Genomic DNA, 19,113 nt, shown 5'->3' on the forward strand with positions numbered 1-19,113 from the left:
CCCTCAGTTTGTTTTGTGAGATTAAGAGTCACTTATGGTTTGTCTCCCTCCCAATCCCATCTTGTTTCATTTACTCTTCTCCTACCCCCTTAACCCCCCATGTTGCATCTCCTCTCCCTCATATCAGGGAGATCATATGATAGTTGTCTTTCTCCGATTGACTTATTTCGCTAAGCATGATACCCTCTAGTTCCATCCACGTCGTCGCAAATGGCAAGATTTCATTTCTTTTGATGGCTGCATAGTATTCCATTGTGTATATATACCACATCTTCTTTATCCATTCGTCTGTTGATGGACATCTAGGTTCTTTCCATAGTTTGGCTATTGTAGACATTGCTGCTATAAACATTCGGGTGCACGTGCCCCTTCGGATCACTACGTTTGTATCTTTAGGGTAAATACCCAGCAGTGCAATTGCTGGGTCATAGGGTAGTTCTATTTTCAACATTTTGAGGAACCTCCATGCTGTTTTCCAGAGTGGTTGCACCAGCTTGCATTCCCACCAACAGTGTAGGAGGGTTCCCCTTTCTCCGCATCCTCGCCAGCATCTGTCATTTCCTGACTTGTTAATTTTAGCCATTCTGACTGGTGTGAGGTGATACCTCATTGTGGTTTTGATTTGTATTTCCCTGATGCCAAGTGATATGGAGCACTTTTTCATGTGTCTGTTGGCCATCTGAATGTCTTCTTTGCAGAAATGTCTGTTCATGTCCTCTGCCCATTTCTTGATTGCATTATTTGTTCTTTGGGTGTTGAGTTTGCTAAGTTCTTTATAGATTTTGGACACTAGCCCTTTATCTGATATGTCGTTTGCAAATATCTTCTCCCATTCTGTCAGTTGTCTTTGGGTTTTGTTAACTGTTTCCTTTGCTGTGCAAAAGGTTTTGATCTTGATAAAATCCCAATAGTTCATTTTTGCCCTTGCTTCCCTTGCCTTTGGCGATGTTCCTAGGAAGATGTTGCTGCAGCTGAGGTCAAAGAGGTTGCTGCCTAGTGAGTCTTTTCATGTACTGTTGGATTAGATTTCTTCGTAGTTGAGAATTTTTGTATCCATGTTCATCAGGGATATTGGCCTACATGTACTTTTCTATTTTAGTGGAGTCTTTGTCTGGTTTTGGTATCAGAATAATACTGGCCTCATAGAATGAATTTGATAGTTTTTGTTCCATCTCTATGTTTTGGAATAGTTTCAGAAGAATAGGCATTAACTCTTCCTTAAATGTTTCGTAGAATTCCCCTGTGAAGCCAACTGGCCCTGGATTTTTGTTTGTTGGGAGATTTTTGAGTACTAATTCAATTTCTTTGCTGATTACTGGTCTGTTCACATTCTCTATTTCTTCTTGTTTCAGTTTTGGAAGTTTATACATTTCTAGGAATTTATCCATTTCCTCCAGATTGCACAGTTTGCTGACATATAATTTTTCAAAATATTCTCTGATAATTGTATTTCTGTGGTTTTGGTTATTTCTCTTCTCTCATTTGTGATTTTGTTTATTTGTATCCTTTCTCTCTTCTGTTTGATAAGCCTGACTCTGGGGTTTATCAGTTTTATTAAGTTTTTCAAAGAACCACCTTCAGTGTTTTAATCTTTTCAGCTGTTTTTTTGTTTTTTTTTTGTTTGTTTGTCATTTATTCCTGCTCTAATCTTTTTTTTTTTTTTTTGCTCTAATCTTTATATTTCTCTTCTTCTGCTAGATTTAGGCTTCATTTGTTGTTCTTTTTCTAGATCCTTTAGGTGTAAAGTTAGGTTATTTGAGAATTTTCTTGCTTCTTGAGGTAGGCTTGTATTGCTGTATATTTCCATCTTACGACTGCTTTTGCTGTATCCCAGAGATTTTGGACTGTTGTGTTTTCATTTTCATTTGTTTCCATGTGTTTTTTATTTCTTTTTTAATTTCCTGGTTGACCCATTCATTCTTTAGTTCTTTAACCTTGTATTTGTGGTCTTTCTAAATTTTTCTTGTGGTTGACTTTAAGTTTCATAGCCTTTGTGGTCAGAGAAGATGCATTGTGTGATCTCAGTCTTTCTGTACTTGTTGAGCCCTGATTTGTGATCTAGTTATGTGATCTGTTCTGTAGAATGTCCCATGTACACTTGAATGTGTGTTTTGTTGCTTCAGGATATAATGTTCTGAATATATCTTTTAAGTCCATCTGTTTCCATTTATCATTCAAAGCCATTGTTTCCTTGTTGATTTTCTGCTTAGATGATCTGTCCATTGATGTAAGTGAGGTGTTAATGTTCCTTAGTATTATTGTATTATTGTGAATGAGTTTCTTTATGTTTGTTATTAATTGTTTTATGTATTTGGGTGCTCCCAAGTTGGGGACATAACTATTTATAATTAGTAGATCTTCTTGTTTGTTAGACCCCTCAATTATGATACAGTGCCCTTCCTTATCTCTTATTACAGTCTTGGTTTATAGTCTAGTTTGCTTGATATAAGTATTGTTTCTCTGGCTTTCTTGGACATTCATTTACAACATAAATGTTTTTCCATCTCCTCATTTTCAATCTGCAGGTGCTTTAAGGTCTAAAATGACTCTTGTAGGCAGCATATAAATGGGTTTTGTTTTATTAGCCATTCAGACGTCCTTTGTCTTTAGATTGGAGCATTTCATCCATTTACATTCAGAGTGATTATTGATATATATGGCTTTTGTGCCTTCGTATTACTTGTTTTGTTGTTGTTTCTGGAGATTTTCTCTATTCCTTTCTAGTTTTTTTCACTTTCGGTCTTTCTTTCCCACTCAAAAAGTCCTCTTTAATATTTCTTCCTGAGCTGTTTTAGTGCTCATGAACTCCCTTAGTTTTTGTTTGTCTGGGATACTCTTTATATCTACTTCTCTTCTAAATGATAGCCTTTGTGGATAGAGTATTCTTGTTTGCATATTTTTCCCATTCAGCATGTTTCATATATCATGCCACTGACTTCTGGCCTGCCAGGTTTCTTTGGATAAATCTGCCGCTATTCTTTTGCGTCTTCTCTTGTAAGTTCAGGATTTCTTTTGTCTTCCTGCTTTTGAGTTTTTCTTTGTGACTATATTTTACAAATTTAACTTCAGTATGTCTTGTTATCCTGCTTTTATTTATGTTGATGGGAGTTCTCTGTGCCTCCTGGATCTATATGTCTGTTTTATTCCCCAGATTAGGGAAGTTTTCCATTATTAGTTTCTCAGATATACCTTCTGCTTCCTTTAATTTGTCTTCTTCTGGTAACTCCCATGATACAAATGTTGTTACATTTGTTGGAGTCACTGCATTCCCTGAGTCTACTCTTGTGATCTGTCATTATTTTTCCTCTCTTTTGTTCAGCTTCATTATTTTCCATAATTCTGTTTTCTGCATGACTTGCTTCTATGTCTCTTTCTTCCATCCTTGTGGTAATTACATCCAGTCTCTTTTGAATTTTAGTTACTACATTTTTAATTTCTGCCTAATTATCTTTTTACCTTTTTTATTTCTAATAAGGGTTTTCCTGATGTCTTCCATGTTTTTCTGAAGTCCAGTGAATATCTTTATGATTGTTGCTTTAAATTCTCCATTAGGCATCTTACTTATACCTGTTTCTATTAGATCTCTGTCCATGACCTTTTTTTGTTTTTTTTCTTCTGGGATGAATTTCTGCATCTCTTGGTATTTTGTCTAGGTTTCTGTCTTCTGTGTGTTAGAGAAGCCTGTTATATTTTCTGCCTGAGAGTTACAGCTTTATGAAGAAGAGGTCATATACTGTCCAGGGCCTGGCGCTTCAGGAAGTATCTCTGGTGCGTGCTGAGTGCACTCTGCTGCTGGATTTTGGTTGCTCTCTCCTTCAGTTTAGTTGTCTATAGAGGTTCTCCTTGCCTGGTATTTGGAGTGTGGCCAGAGTGTGGCAGGTTTTAACGACCTGTGCTTTGATCTGCTTTCTAAAAGAGACGTGATGCTGTTTCTACTAGAATGGAAGCTTTGCAGCACACTATAGTAAGTAGATGTCTTGCGTGCCTGGGTTTGTGCTGGTCTTCTGGGGAAGGGGTCTCCTGGGCTGGTCCTTAGTGATACTTGCCTGAGAAAAGCAGTAACAGTGTAGCTCAGGGGTGTGAGACTTGGTATAAGCAGATTAGGTAACCACTGTTGGTGCTGTACGATTTCCTAAAGTTGGTTTATGCTAAGGGGTGGCTGAAGGAAATGATGTCAGCTAGGTCTTTTTTCCTTGTAGAGGGGAGTCTGTGCTTGGTACTCTCAATGAAGCACTCCAGATGAGTGAATAATTTCCCTTCATACATTCTAGGTGTTTTTCAGATCATTGTTTTCACACTGTCTCCAGGTTGCTTGCCTGCCTGGCAATGTATTGCACTTTGGGCTCTACCCAGCTAAGCCTGCTGACTTTTTAAATTCCAAACTTTAGCGATCTGGTGTGGTGGGGATCTGCACCGGTCTTCTCTGGGAGGGTCTTGCCGCATGGACTAATGCAAGTTTGACTAACGCCTGGACTAATGCAAGTTTGACCCAGAAGAGTGGTCACTCCAGAGTGCAGGGTCATCGGATTTGGAGTAAATCAGGCCAAATACCCAGTGTTCAGGTTAGCTGCCCTCAGTAGCTGTGACTGCGCCTATGCTGAGGTGTGTGGTGTCGGGGGGATGGCACCCACTGGTCCTCTTCTCCCTGGACATACAGTGCCACCTCTCATAAATGCACTCCAGGAGGAGGGAACAGTCTCTCCCATTGTACCTTAGGCGAGCCTCAGATTGTGTCATCTGCCTGTGAGTTGCTTGTTTGCCTGCCTTCTGTCTAGGAGTAGGGCAGCGCCCTCAGGTCTCTATCCTAGCCAAGCCCAGGGGCCTTTAAAACTCCAGTCTTTGAGTCCTTCTGGTTGCAAAAATTCATGAAAATCAGCCCCTTTTGTTTTCCCATACAGTGGCTTTGGGGCAGTATTCATCTTGTGCATATCCCTGTGTGCTCTGCTCTCTCTTGCCTTTCTCTGTCACCAGGACTCCCTTACTGCTGCAGCACCCATGATACATTTCTCCCCTAAAACCCCTCTCCACACTACTCCCTTCCTGAATGTGCCCTCTTCTCTCCCCTCTAATTGTGCTGTTTGCTCTATCAGTCTTCAGGTCTGTTCCTTGGGTATTTAGAATGATTTGATAATTATTTACCTGTGTTTGAGGGGTGTGGAAGCCCAGAGTCCTTCTACTATTCTGCCATCTTAACTCCCTCCTGTCATACATATTTTCAAACTATCTCATAGAGGTTATTTTTTTTCTCCCCCCAGCATAATACGTAAATAATCATTTTTTCACTTTTCAACAATGGAATAGTGAGTAGTCTGTTAGGTAGAACTTATATCTTAGGGGGATTTTGATCCATTTTGAGTTAATTTTTATATATGATGTAAGATAGGGGTCCAGCTTCATTGCTTTGCATGTAGACAACTAATTGTCTCAGCACCATTTATTAAAAAGATGGTTTTTTTACCTGTTGCATTTTCTTGACACTCTAGTGGAAAAGTCAGTGGATCACAAATGTAATGTTTTATTTCTGGACTCAACATTTCTCTTTCATTGATTTGTATGTCTGTTATTTATGACTTGAATGTACTGTCTTTATATATGTAACTTTGTCCACCAGTTTATAAGCCCAGAAGTATTTTTTTTTTGCCAGAAGTTGTTGTTACTGTTTTCTTTTCTTCTAAGAGATGGTGAATATTTTTCGTTTGTATATTAGCTACTAATATTTCTAAAGGCCCTCCATCTTTTTTTCTTAATTTTATTTATTTTAGAGCATGAGTGAGTTGGGGTGGAGGGCAGAGGGAGAAGGGGAGAGAGAATTCAAAGCAGACTCCACGTGGGGCTGGATCCTATGACCTGAGATTATGACCTGAGGCAAAATCAAGAGTTGGTTTCTTAACCAATTGAGCCACCCAGGTCCCCTCATCCATTTTATTATTTACGCCAAACCTCCCCTTTCTATAACTTAAAATATTGATTGTTGGATTAAAATTAAGGGTTATCTAGTGAAGATATTTTTTGCTTTTTGTTTTTCTTTTTTAGGAATGTATGCAAAGGCAAATAAGCTATAGAATAGTATGTAATTAAGGAAATTCATCATGAAGTATTTAATTTTTCATTTTAAATGTTTTTTAGGTCTGCAAAGAAAGCAGAGTTGGAAGAAAATCAGCGGAGTTATAAACAGAAAAAGAAAAGACGACGCATTAAGGTTCAAGAAGACTCATCCAGTGAAAACAAGGTAATGACATTTATTATGTGCTTGAATTATAACTACAGTAGAGTGTACTAAACATGTTACTTCCTTTTCTGCATTCCATTCATTAGTTTAATTCTGCTGGTTTATTTTTAACACTTTTAACACTTTTGTAGAAGGATTGACTTACTGAATGTATAAGTATGCAGAAATATTATGACACATTATCGTTTTTTTTTTCTGTTTCTTAACTAAATCTGATGGAAATTTTAAGTTGCTCTTTTTCATTGTTTTACGCTCTTGGGCCTATAAAGTTGATGTGTAGTGTTCTATTTTCTGAAGACATATAACATTTTATTCTGAATAATGACTCACGTGTGAGTAGATTTCTTCCAGAAGTGATGTTAGCAAATTTGTTTCTTATATATAAGCAGGATTATGTAAAGTAGAAATTCTCTGTAATATGTTTCACTCTGTGAGTACAGAATGAATCTGTAACATGATGCATTCACATTCTCCTTGGCCAGGGACGGGAGTGGTCTTTTTTTTTTTTTTTAAAGATTTTATTTATTTATTTGAGAGTGAGACAGTGAGAGAGAGCATGAGCGAGGAGAAGGTCAGAGGGAGAAGCAGACTCCCCATGGAGCTGGGAGCCCGATGTGGGACTCGATCCAGGGACCCCGGGATCATGACCTGAGCCGAAGGCAGTTGTCCAACCAACTGAGCCACCCAGGCATCCCGGGAGTGGTCTTTTTTTAAAATGATCCTTTAACTGTACATTTCAGTGGTCCTAATTAAATTAACAGTACATTTCAGTGGTCTTAATTAAATTCAAAATTGGAAACTCTGTACCCAGCCCCTTGTAACCTCATCTAATTTCTCTGTTTATGAATTTGCCTATTTTAGGTACCTCATATTAAGAAAAGTCATATAGTTATGTGTCCTTTTGTGTGTGGTTTATTTCACTGACAATGTTTTCAGGGTTCATCCATATTGTAGACTATATCACAATTTCCTTCTTTTTAATGCTAAATAATATAATGTTGTATGTATATATCATTGTGTTTACCCATTCTTTTGTTGATGGACATTGGGATTGTTTCCATCTTAGGCTATTTTGAGTAATGGTGTTGTGAATGTGGGTGTAGAAATATTTTAGTCCCTGCTTTATATATTTTGGTTATAATCTGAAATACGGAATTGGTGGAGCATCTGGTAGTTCTGTGTTTAACTTTTTGAGACACCATCACATTGTTTTCCCAGTGTACCAGGGTTCTGGTTATTCCAAATTCTCACCAAAACTTGTTATTTTCTTTTTTTTAATCTTTTTCTTTTTTATTTTTCTTTTTTCTTTTTTATTTTTTTTTATTTTCAGCGTAACAGTATTCGTTGTTTTTGCACCACACCCAGTGCTCCATGCAATCCGAGCCCTCTCTAATACCCACCACCTAGTTCCCCCAACCTCCCACCCCCTGCCCCTTCAAAACCCTCAGATTGTTTTTCAGAGTCCATAGTCTCTCATGGTTCACCTCCCCTTCCAATTTCCCTCAACTTCCTTCTCCTCTCTAACTCCTCTTGTCCTCCATGCTATTTGTTATGCTCCACAAATAAGTGAAACCATATGATAATTGTTTTTGTCTTTTTCTAATACCCATCCTAATGGGTGCAAGATAGTATCTCCTTTATGGTTTTGATTTAAATTTCCCTAATGACAAGTAATGTTGAACATCTTTTCACATGATTAACTGAATATTTCTGTATCATCTTTGGAGAGATACTTGTTGCATTTCTTTGCCCCCTTTTCTGGGGTGTTTTTTTAATGTCTTTTATTGCGAAGTATAATCTAAAGCTTTTCAGTATGTTTTCTTTAACCTTTTCTTAGTATATTAATTATTGGAATATGAAATGGGTAAATTAGACAACTTTGTGGTATTTACCTTTGATCATTTAAATTCCATAGAGTAATTCTGAAGAGGATAAAGAAGAGGAGGAAGATGAAGAGGAAGAAGAAGAAGATGAAAATGATGATTCCAAGTCTCCTGGAAAAGGCAGAAAGAAAATTAGAAAAATTCTTAAAGATGATAAACTGAGAACTGAGACACAGAATGCTCTTAAGGAAGAGGAAGAGAGGCGAAAACGTATTGCTGAGAGGGAACGTGAGCGAGAAAAATTGAGAGAGGTAAACCAGTTTTTATTTATGATTTCAAAAAATAGGACTTTAATAGCTTCACACACACATATATTACTCAGTATTTTAAGAATAGAATGTTATAATCCCCACAGATTTTTAATTATACTTGCTTTTCCCTATTAACAGTATTTTATACAACTTTAATTTCAAAAGATTTTATTTATTTATTTTGGAGATAGCAAGCAAGTATGCAAGTGGGGAAGGAGCAAATGGAGAGGGACAAGCAGACTCTGCACTGAGTGTAGAGCTCAACGTGGGGCTTGATCCTATGACCCTGAGATCATGACCTGAGCTAAAATCAAGAGTCGGATGTTTAACTGACTGGGCCACCCACTCAACCCTATTTTATGCAACTTAAAAATCTTCATTAGGCTATATTAGTATAATTAGATACACAAAATGACTTAAGATTCTTGAATTCTCACCAAAGTGATTGTGTTTTATCTGGGGCAGAAAAATCTTTAAATATTTAAATATAATTTAAATAATAAAAATAAAATTAAATAATAAATATTAAATATAAATTAAATATTTTATATTTAAATATATTACTTAAATTCATAAAAGATTTTAATTTTTTTGGTTAAGCCTTTTCTTTTAATTCAGAAAAAGAGAGAGAGAGCAAGCGAATGTGCACTCACAAGCAGGGGAAGGGGAAGAGGCAGGCCAGAGAGAGAAGCAGGCTTCCTGCTGAGCAAGGAGCCTGATGTGGGAGTTGATCCCAGAAGCTTAGTATCATGACCTAAGCTGAAGGTAGCCACTTAACTGGCTGAGCCACCCAGGCATCCCAAAGATTTTAATTTTTTAAATAAACTTTTCTTTTTTAATCATCATGGTTTTCAAGCACATTTACAGGCAGAGGGAATAGTACTACAAATCTCCATGTACCAGATACTCAACTTCAGCAGTTACCAAATCATGGCCATCTTGTTTCATCTATTTCTTCAGATTACTTTGGAGAAGTCTCAGAAATCATCTCATTCTGTGTATATATAGTTCAGACTATATTGTCAAAAGATAAATACCCTTAGACATTATTACAGTACCATTATTACACTTAAAAATTATCATTAATTCCCATACTATCATCAAATATCTAGCTAATATTCCAAATTCCTTCATTTTCCTCAGAAACATATTAGTGGTTTTTAAAGACTTATTTATTTATTCAAGAAAGGGAGAAAGCGTGGGTGGCAGGGAGGGACAGAAAGAATCCCAAATAGATTCCCCACTGATCTCCGAGCCTGATGCAGGGCTTCATCCCATGACCCCAAAATCATGACCTGAGCCAAAACCAAGAGTTGGATGCTTAACCAACTGAGCCACCCAGGTGCCCAAATACAATGGTTTTAAAAATGTGTGGTATGAATTAGGAAATTAAGAAAGTCTTACTACCTGTTATGTTGCATTTGGATGTTATACCTCATGTCTATTTTCATTTTAAAAACAAAGTTTTCCTTTTTCCATTTTCTTCTTGAAGTACAAGAGTTTAAAAAGCTAGATTATTTCTGTAGAATTTCCTATATTTTGAGCTTTGCTGATCCCATTTCTGTGGTGTATTTTCACTGGTTCCTATATGTCCTATAAACTGTTGGATATAGAGGTCTGACCAGATTTAGATTCAGCTCTTGGCAAAAATACTCATGGGTGGTAATATATACCTCATCTTGCATCTTACTTAGAGGTACATCTAAGAGTAGGTGTCTCTTTTTGTGATGTTATTTAAATTTTTTTTTTAAAGATTTTCTTTATTTATTTGACAGAGAGAGAGAGAGAGAGAGAGATCACAAGTAGGCAGAGAGGCAGGCAGAGAGAGAGAGGAAGAAGCAGGCTCCCTGCTGAGCAGAAAGCCCGATGTGGGGCTCGATCCCAGGACCCTGGGATCATGACCTGAGCCGAAGGCAGAGGCTTTAACCCACTGAGCCACCCAGGCGCCCCTGTTATTTAAATTTTATTTAAAAATTTGAATAATAGCATTTGATAAGTAGACATTAAAATTCTATATTATCATTTTCTTCTTCTGATCCTATCAGTATATATACATGTTTTTCACATACCTGCAGTCACTGTATGTGACTATATATGCTGTATTTTCCTTTCCCTTTTATTTCATGTAATTTAAATATATATTAACATGTTCCCTGTACATTTCATTGTTTTATAATGTTTATTTTCTAATTAATTTTTTTCATTTACTAAATTGAATCTATGTGCTTTTAAAAAATCAAGTAATATGATGAAATTGAAAAATCAGTAGTCTTCCATTTTACCCAGACTGTACTCAAAGGTAATGACTCAATTCTTCTAGCTATTCTTTGCTTTTACTTTTATGTTTCTGTTTAGTAGGCATATAATTTTATTTTTTATTTTTCAGTTTTAAACATTACCATTATTATATGATAGTTGTGGATTTGTCATATACTGCCTGCCAAAGACAGACTTTCTTCCTCCCATTCTCTTAGTGTGGTTATACCACAGTTGTGGTGGAATTATTTGTCACTGTTTGCATGACTGTATCTATTTAAATATTCACAAAAGGGCTACATAGTGCATATTGCATATATTTCTCATACATACACATATATGTATGTGTACATACACATAGTGCATGATGATTACATTCCTTTGTCCTTTTTTGTTTGCTTTTCCTAGAATTAATAATGTTTTGGATTTTTTTTGTCTTTCTGCATACTTTTGACTACTTAATTTCCTATATATTTGGCAGAACCCTAAAATTCCTCAGTAACTTTAGCACATCAAGTGAATGATCAGGTTAGTTTTTTTTGTTCTTTTGTTTTTTACTTTGAAATGATGCTGATGGAGCCTTTTTTCCCCACTTCTAATCTGGTCTCTTTCATTACTTTCACTCTTCTGGGAATTTCCTCACCTCACCCATTTCTTGTTTTGGATCTCTTACTTCTTAGATACTTATTTTCCCATGCACTGTGCTTCCCAGAGATTTTCAATTGGGTTAGTCATCTTACTTTAATAATAGACTAATTTGGCTATCTGGTAGGTGTGACTCTTCCTTATTTAGGCTTTCAACCAATTTTCCTACTTTCACCCCACACTTCTCGTGAACTATTTGTGTTAACTGATGCCTCCTTGTCCTTAAACTTCTGAGGAATATCAAATATGTGGTTCTTGTTATTTTTCTTCTCTACGGGAACTTAAGTTTCAACCTTCTTTATTTTGTTATGTCATGTGACATTTGTCCATATGCCTTCTAGCTTTCACAGTTTTGTTAACGTTTCATTTCTGCCAAGCTCTTCCTCTTTTTTCTTTTTCACCTATGGGATTATAACTTTTTTGTTCTTTCATATCATTTTATTGAAGAAATATGTTCATTCCACCATTTTTAGCCACTTGCAATGGTTTTGCCTAAGTAAACTGTTCCTAGAAATACATTCATTCATTCATTCATTCATTCATTTGATCTTATTTATTTATTTGACAGAGAGAGTACAAGCAGGGGAGCAGCAGGGAGAGGGAGAGGAAGGAGGAGGAGGAGAAGCAGGTTCCCTGCTGGGCAGGGAACCTGATGTGGGGCTTGATCCCAGGACCCTGAGATCATGACCCAAGCCAGATGCTTAACTGACTGAGCCACCCAGGTGCCCCATTTCCCAAGAAATTTAATATACTTTTGTATAGCCACCAATTACATATGATGTATTTCCTATACTAAGTTCACAATCAAAGGACTTTATCAAAAGTATACTTCCTAGTAGCCATTGCTGCAATTAAGATGTAGAAAACTTTAATCAGTACTTCTTGGTCAGTCCTCAACCCTATATACCTAGCTATAGGGAATCTATGATCTGCTTTTATCACCATAGATTATATTTGTCTTTTTTAAAGTTTCATGTCAATGAAATCACATAATATATTCTTTTATGTAATTTTAAGTTTAACGATTTTGAGATTCATTCATGTTTATGTGTTCCAGGTACTTTATGTTTGTAGAGTACTATTCCACTGTATGGATAGGCTACAGGTTATTTACTTATTGATGGACATTTGGGTTATTTTTGGCTTACGAATCAATTTATTATAAATATTTCTGTACAGGTCTTTGTGTAGAAAGATGTTTTCATTTCCCTTGGAAAAATATCTAGAAGTGGTATTACTGGGCCATATGGTATGTGCATGTTTAACTTTAATTACAAATTCCATTTCTTCATTGCTGGTATATAGGAAAGCACTATCTTTTGTATATTAACCTTACATCCTGCAGCCTTGCTCTAATCACTGAGTTCCTGGATTTTTTCATTATTTGTTTTGGATTTTCTCTATATGAAATCATTTCATCTGTGAACAAAGACAGTTTTATTTCTTCCTAATCTGTGTACCTTTTAATTGCTTTTCTTGTTTTACTGCATTAACTAAAATTTCTGGTACGATGTTCAAAAGGAGTGGTAAGAAGGGATATCCTTGCCTTTACCTGACCTTAGTGTGAAAGCTTATAGTTTCTCACCATTAAGTATCATGTTAGCTATTAACTTTTTGTAGGTACTCTTAATCAAGTTGTGAAGTTCTCCTCTATGTCTTATTTACTGAGAATTTTTATCATGAATGGGTGCTGGATCTTTGTGAGATATTTTTGCTGCATCTCTTGTTATGATTATGTGATTTTTAAAGCCTGTGGATATAATGGATTGTGTAGATTTTTGAATGTTGAACCAGTGTTCCATATCTGGGATAAATCCTACTTGGTTATGGTATATAATTCTTTTAATACATTTTTGGATTTTATTTGTTAACAGTTTGTTGATGGCTTTTGTATTTATGATTATGAGAGATGCTTGTAGTTTCACATCATGTGTTGATATTAAGGTAATGCTGGCCTGATATATTGAATTAGGAAGTGTTCCCTCTGCTTTATCCTCTAAAAAAGGTTGTAGAGAATTGGTATAATGCACCTGTAAACCCACCAGTGGTGCTTTCTGTTTTGGAAGGTTATTAATTATCGACTTAATTTCTGTAATATGTATGAGCCTTTGTAGATTGATGATTGGCTTTATAATAAACTGCCAAAATGTTTTCTAGTGTGGCTATAACATTTTGAATTACCATCAATATATGAGAATTCCAATTTCTTCATATCCTCAACAATAGTAGTTACTGGCAGTTTTTAAAATTTCAGCCATTTTAACAAATGTGTAGTGTTATTTCATTGTTATTTTAATTTGCATTTCTCTGGTGACTAATGAGGTTAAACATCTTTTCATGGGCTTAATGGCCATTTATCTATCCTTGTGATGTGTTTATTCAAATCTTTTCCTCTTTTTTGTGTGTGGGGAGTTTTGTCTTTTTATTTAGTTAAGATAGTTATTTTGTATACAAGTCATTTTTGGGGTTTATGTGTTTTAATGTGTTTTCTTCCTTATTGACTTCTCTTTTTATTTATTTAATCTTGTCTTTCAAAAAAGCAGAAGGTTTGAATTTTGATAAAGTCTTACTCATCAGTTTTTTAATGTTTGCTTTTTTTTTTTTTTTTTTTTTTTTGGGTGCGCATGTCTGTGTCTTATTTAAGAAATCTTGGTTTACCCCAAGGTTGCAAATATTTTCCTCTTTGATTCCTTCTCAAAATTATGTACTTTTCATTTTTAAGTGTAAGTTTATGATTTCTTTCATGTTAATTTTAGCATGTTAATGATATGTGAGATATGGGTGAAGATTCATATTTTATCCCAGTATGGTCAGTTATTCCTCTATCATTTGTTGTAAGACTTGTTTCTCCATGGAATTATTTTGCATCTTTGTAAAAAATCAACTTATCACATATTTGTGAATCAGTTCATCTATGTGTCTGTCCTTAAGCTAATACCATACTGTTTTGATTACCATAACCTTATTTTATAGTAAATCTTGAAATCAGATACTGTCACTCCTACAACTTTGTTCTGCATTTTCAGAATTGTTTTTGCTATTAACTGTTACTTGCATTTCCATATAAATTTTAGTATCATGTTGCCACTTTTCATAAGAGTCCTTTTGGAACTTTTATTGGGATTGTGTTGGATCTTTATATCAGTGACATCTTAGCAGTATTTTTCTCCTGTTACATGAATATAGTATGTCTCTCCATTTATTTAGTTTTCCTTTAATTTCTCTTAGCAGTGTTTTATACTTTTCATTGTACAAATCTAGCATATATTTTGCTAAATTTATCCCTAAGGGGATGCCTGGGTGGTTCAGTGGGTTAAATCCCTGCCTATGGCTTGGGTCATGATCTCGGGGTCCTGGGATTGAGCCCCGCATCAGACTCTCCTTAGTGGGGAGCCTGCTTCCCTCTTTCTCTCTCTCTCTGCTGGCCTCTCTGCCTACTTGTGATCTCTGTCTGTCAAAAAATAAAATCTTTAAAAAAATTATCCCTAAGTATTTCCTGTTTTCTGATGACATGATAAATGAAATTTCAAGTGATTTAATGACTTCGTAGTCTGTGATTTAGCTAAATCCTCTTAACTAGTTCTAGTAGCTTTTTTGTAGATTTCTTAACAATTTTCTACCTTTAAAATCATGTCCATATATAAATAACTACTAATTTCTTTCAAATCTGTTAATTTCTGTTTTAAAATTATAAATGGATGTAATTTCTCTCTCACTCTTTTTTTTAGAGAGACAGAGAGACACAGAGAGTGTCTGTGCAAGTGGAGGGGGGAGGGGCAGAGGGAAAAGGAGAGAATCTTAAGCAGGCTTCATGCTCAGTGCAGAGCCCAGGGCAGGGCTCAATCTCATGACCCTGAGATCATGACCTTAGCTGAAATCAAGAGTCAAGACACTTAACCTAAGACTGAGCAACAGGTGTCCCTTAATTTCTTTTTTTGATTGATATACAGTTGACATACAATTGAACATAATTTCTTTTTTTGATTAAAATATAGTTGACATGCAGTATTAGTTTCACAGCATAGTGATTGAACATTTATATACATTATGAAATGATCAGCACTGTAATTCTAGTTGCCATCTGTCACCAGTGTTTTGTTACAGTATTATTGAGTATATTCCCTATACTTTAGTATTCATAGTACTTTAGTTCCTTGTGACTTATCTGTTTTATAATTGGAAGTTTGTATCTCTTTATTGCTTTCACTTCACTAATCCGCTCTACCTCCCTCCCCTCTGGCAACCACCAGTTTGTGCTCTATATTTGAGAATGTTTTTGTTTTGTTTTGTTTATAGATTCTGCATATAAGTGAAATCATATGGCATTTGTCTTTCTCTAAATTATTTCTTTGCATAATACCCTGCAGGTCCATCCATATTGTCACAAATGGCAAGATTTTAGTCCTTTCTTATAACTGAGTGATACATACAACACACATGCACACACAGCACTTCTTTATCCATTTATCTGTCGATGGATGCTTAGGTTGTTTCCATATCTTGGCTATTGTAAATAATGTTGCAGTTACCGTAGAGGTACATGTATCTTTTTTGAATTAGTGTTTTTAGTTTCTTTGGATAAATACCCAGAAGTGGAATAGCTGGATTGTATGGTCACTCTATTTGTTCATTTTGAGGAACCTCTGTACTATTTCCCATAGTAGTTGTACCAATTTTTATTCCCATGTCAGTAGAGCACACTGCTTCCCTTTTTTCCACATTTTCATCAACACTTGTTATTTCTTGTCTTTTTTATACTAGCCATTCTGATTGGTGTGAGGTGATATCTCATTGTTCCTTTGATTTACATTTCCCTGATGATGAGTGATGTTGAGTATTTTTTTCATGTGTCTTCTGGCCATTTGTATATTGTCTTTGAAAAAAATTTGTTTAGGTTCTCTGCCTGTTTTGTAATTGGATTGTTTTTATGTGTGTGTGTATATGTTGAGTTGTATGAGTTCTTTATATATTTTAGATATTAACCACATATCAGGTATATCATTTGCAGATATCTTCTCCTGTTCATTAGGTTGCCTATTCATTTTGTTGATGTCTTCCTTTGCTGTGCATAAGCTTTTTAATTTGATGCAGTCCCAGTTACTTATTTTTGCTTTTTTTGCCCCTTGCTTGAGAATATAGATTCAAAAAGGTATTGCTAAGACTTATGTCTGCCTATGGTTTCTTTTAGGAATCTTAGGGTTTGAGGTTTTACATTTAGGACTTTATTTTGAGCCTGTTTTTGTGTAGGGTGTAAGGAAGTGGTTTTGTTCATTCTTTCTCATGTAGCTGTCCAATTATCCCAATAACATTTATTGAAGCCTGCATCTTTTTCCCATTGTATTTTCTTACATTCTTCATGGTAGATTAATTGACTGTATAAGTGTCGGTTTATTTCTGGGTTCTCACTTCTGTTCCGCTGTTCTGTATATCTGGGTTTTTTGTTTTTGTTTTTGTTTCTGTTTTTGTTTTTTTGTGCTAGTACCATACTGTTTTCATTAGCTTTGTAGCGATAGATTTGTAGTATAGTTTGAAATCTGGTGCTACTTCCAAGTACCTCTAGCTTTGTTCTTTTTTCTCAAGATTGCTTTGGCTGTCTGGGGTCTTTTGTGATTACATACAAATTTTAGGATTCTTTGTTTTAGTTCTGTAGAAAATGCTATTGGTATTTTGATAGATATTGTATTGAGTCTATAGATCATTTTAGGTAGTATGGACATTTTAACAGTATTAATTCTTCTAGTCCATGAGCATGGTATATCTTTTTATATATTTGTAACATCAATTTTTTTCATCAAATATACAATAATAGTTATTGTATTCTTTTTGCCCTAATCGGTTCTTTTAGAATATTTTGTATCTATTGAAGTTCTCACTGTTTTTATTCTTTTCCTGAGTTTGATGAGCATCTCTATGGCCATTACTTTGAACTTTTTATCAGGTAGATTGCTTATCTCTGTTTGTTTAGTTCTTTTTCTGAGGTTTTGTCTTGTTATTTTGTTTAGAACACATTCTTCTGTGTCCTCTTTTTCTTTGTGTTTGTTTTTATGTATTAGAATAGCTACTGCTCTTGGTCTTGAAGGAGTGGCTTTATGTAAAAGGCATCCTCTCTGGGGCCCAGAAGTGCAGTCCCCACTAGTCAGCTAGAACCAGGCCCCCAGAACTGTCCCTTGTGTGGGCTGCCTGCATCTTCCTATTGTGCCTGGGCTGGAACTGTTGCAGGTATGTTGGTAGGTAAGGTTAGCCACCATCACCCCCCCAGGAGCCATCACTCTCAAGTGCTACTTTGGAGGGATACCAGTCCCAGCTGAGGCCACCTATCAAGTGTGGAAGGTGGGAGCCTGGTTGCCAGGGTGGGGAGGGGATTGGTACTAGCTGAGACCACCTGCCAGGTGTGTTGGATGCTTACTTTCTTCAAATGCTTCTTAATGTGTCCGTCTCGGTAACCTAGAAAAGTCAGTCTTGCATTCCTAGAATAAGCCTTGCTTAGTCATGGTACATTACACTTTTTATATGTTGTTGTATTTCTTTTTTTTTTTTTAAAGATTTATATATTTATTTATTGGGGGGGGGAGAGTGAGACAGAATGAACATGAGCAGGGGCGGCAGAGGGAGAGAATCTCAAGCAGACTGCACTGAGTGCAGAGCCCAACGCAGAGCTAGATCTCATGACTGACCATGAGATTACAACCCAAGTCAAAACCAAGAGCTGGGTGCCTAAGCGACTACACCATCCAGGGGCCCTTATTGTTGTATTTCTTTTGCTAATATTTCAACCATGTTTTTACCTCAGTATTAAGCATGCATGTTCGTTTATAGATTTCTTATATATGTTTCTAGTTTTGCGATCACAGTAATACTGTTCTCATACAGAGTGAGTAGGGAAGTTTTCCCACCTCCTCTATCTTCTTGAAGTTTCATTCTTAAAAGTTTGATAGAATTCTCCAGTGAAGTCATGGGCCTGTAGTTTTCTGTGTGTGTGTGTGTGTGTGTGTGTGTGTGTGTGTGTGTGTGTTTTAACAGCTTCAGTTTATTTAATGTAAGGCTATTTAGACTATCTATTTCTCCTTAGCTCTGTTTTGATAAATTTTGTCTTTAATGAATTTGCCCATTTCATTTAAATAGTCAAATTTATTGGTGTAAATTTGTTCATAATATTCTGGATTTTTAAATGTTTTGTAGGCTTTGTCATGATCTCTCATCTTTAATTTCTGTTGATAATTTGTGTCTCATCATTTTCCTTGTTTAGTCTCTTTAGAGGCTTAGCAATTTTAGTATCATTTTCAAAAACACCAGCTTTGGGTTTCATTGATTCCTCTGTTGTTTCACCTTTTTCCATTTCACTGATTTCCACTTTTATTTTTATCTTACCATCTTCTTTGGGTTTCATTTACTCTTCTTTTTCTAGCTAATTAAGGTGGATTTTAGATCTTGCTTTTTAAAAAATATATGCATTTAATGGTATAAATTCCCTTACTGTTTTAAACACTGTGCCATATGAATTTTGATGATTTTGTTTCACTTTTATTGTTCAGAGTCTTCTCTAATTTAAAACCTAGAAATGGTGTATATTTTTTTATTTTTTCCTCTCATATATTCTGTTGTTTCTAGCTGCAGTATTTTAATTTTAATAAAATTAATTAATTTAATTAATTTTAATTAAGTTGTACTGGTTGATTATAATCAGGGCTTTTATATCTCTATTGGTGTTCTGTCTAATATTGAGAGAAAATGTTGAGGTCTCCCAGTATAATTGTTGATTGTTGTTTTCTCCTTGCATTTCTAATTTTTTCTTCTTGTGTGTTGAAGCTCTGTTGTTAGGTACATGTACATGTAGAATTATCTTTCTAGT

At 35.5% G+C, this 19,113-nt stretch overlaps 1 protein-coding gene across 5 annotated transcripts in view; it reads left to right on the forward strand.

Annotated features, from left to right (window-relative positions):
* The window catches only part of LOC111160945 (ATRX, chromatin remodeler), a 298,603-nt gene that overhangs the window by 136,257 nt on the left and 143,233 nt on the right, over positions 1 to 19,113 (forward strand). For all 5 annotated transcript variants that reach the window (XM_022524346.1, XM_022524345.1, XM_022524347.1 and 2 more), the window contains 2 exons: positions 6,127 to 6,229; positions 8,145 to 8,363. In XM_022524346.1, coding sequence (XP_022380054.1) covers positions 6,127 to 6,229; positions 8,145 to 8,363 — 322 coding nt within the window. The remainder of the gene's footprint in view (positions 1 to 6,126; positions 6,230 to 8,144; positions 8,364 to 19,113) is intronic.

The sequence above is a fragment of the Enhydra lutris genome, unplaced genomic scaffold, assembly GCF_002288905.1.
Source record: "Enhydra lutris kenyoni isolate GAN:26980312 unplaced genomic scaffold, ASM228890v2 scaffoldscaffold79, whole genome shotgun sequence".
In the NCBI taxonomy this organism is placed as follows: Eukaryota; Metazoa; Chordata; class Mammalia; order Carnivora; family Mustelidae; genus Enhydra; species Enhydra lutris.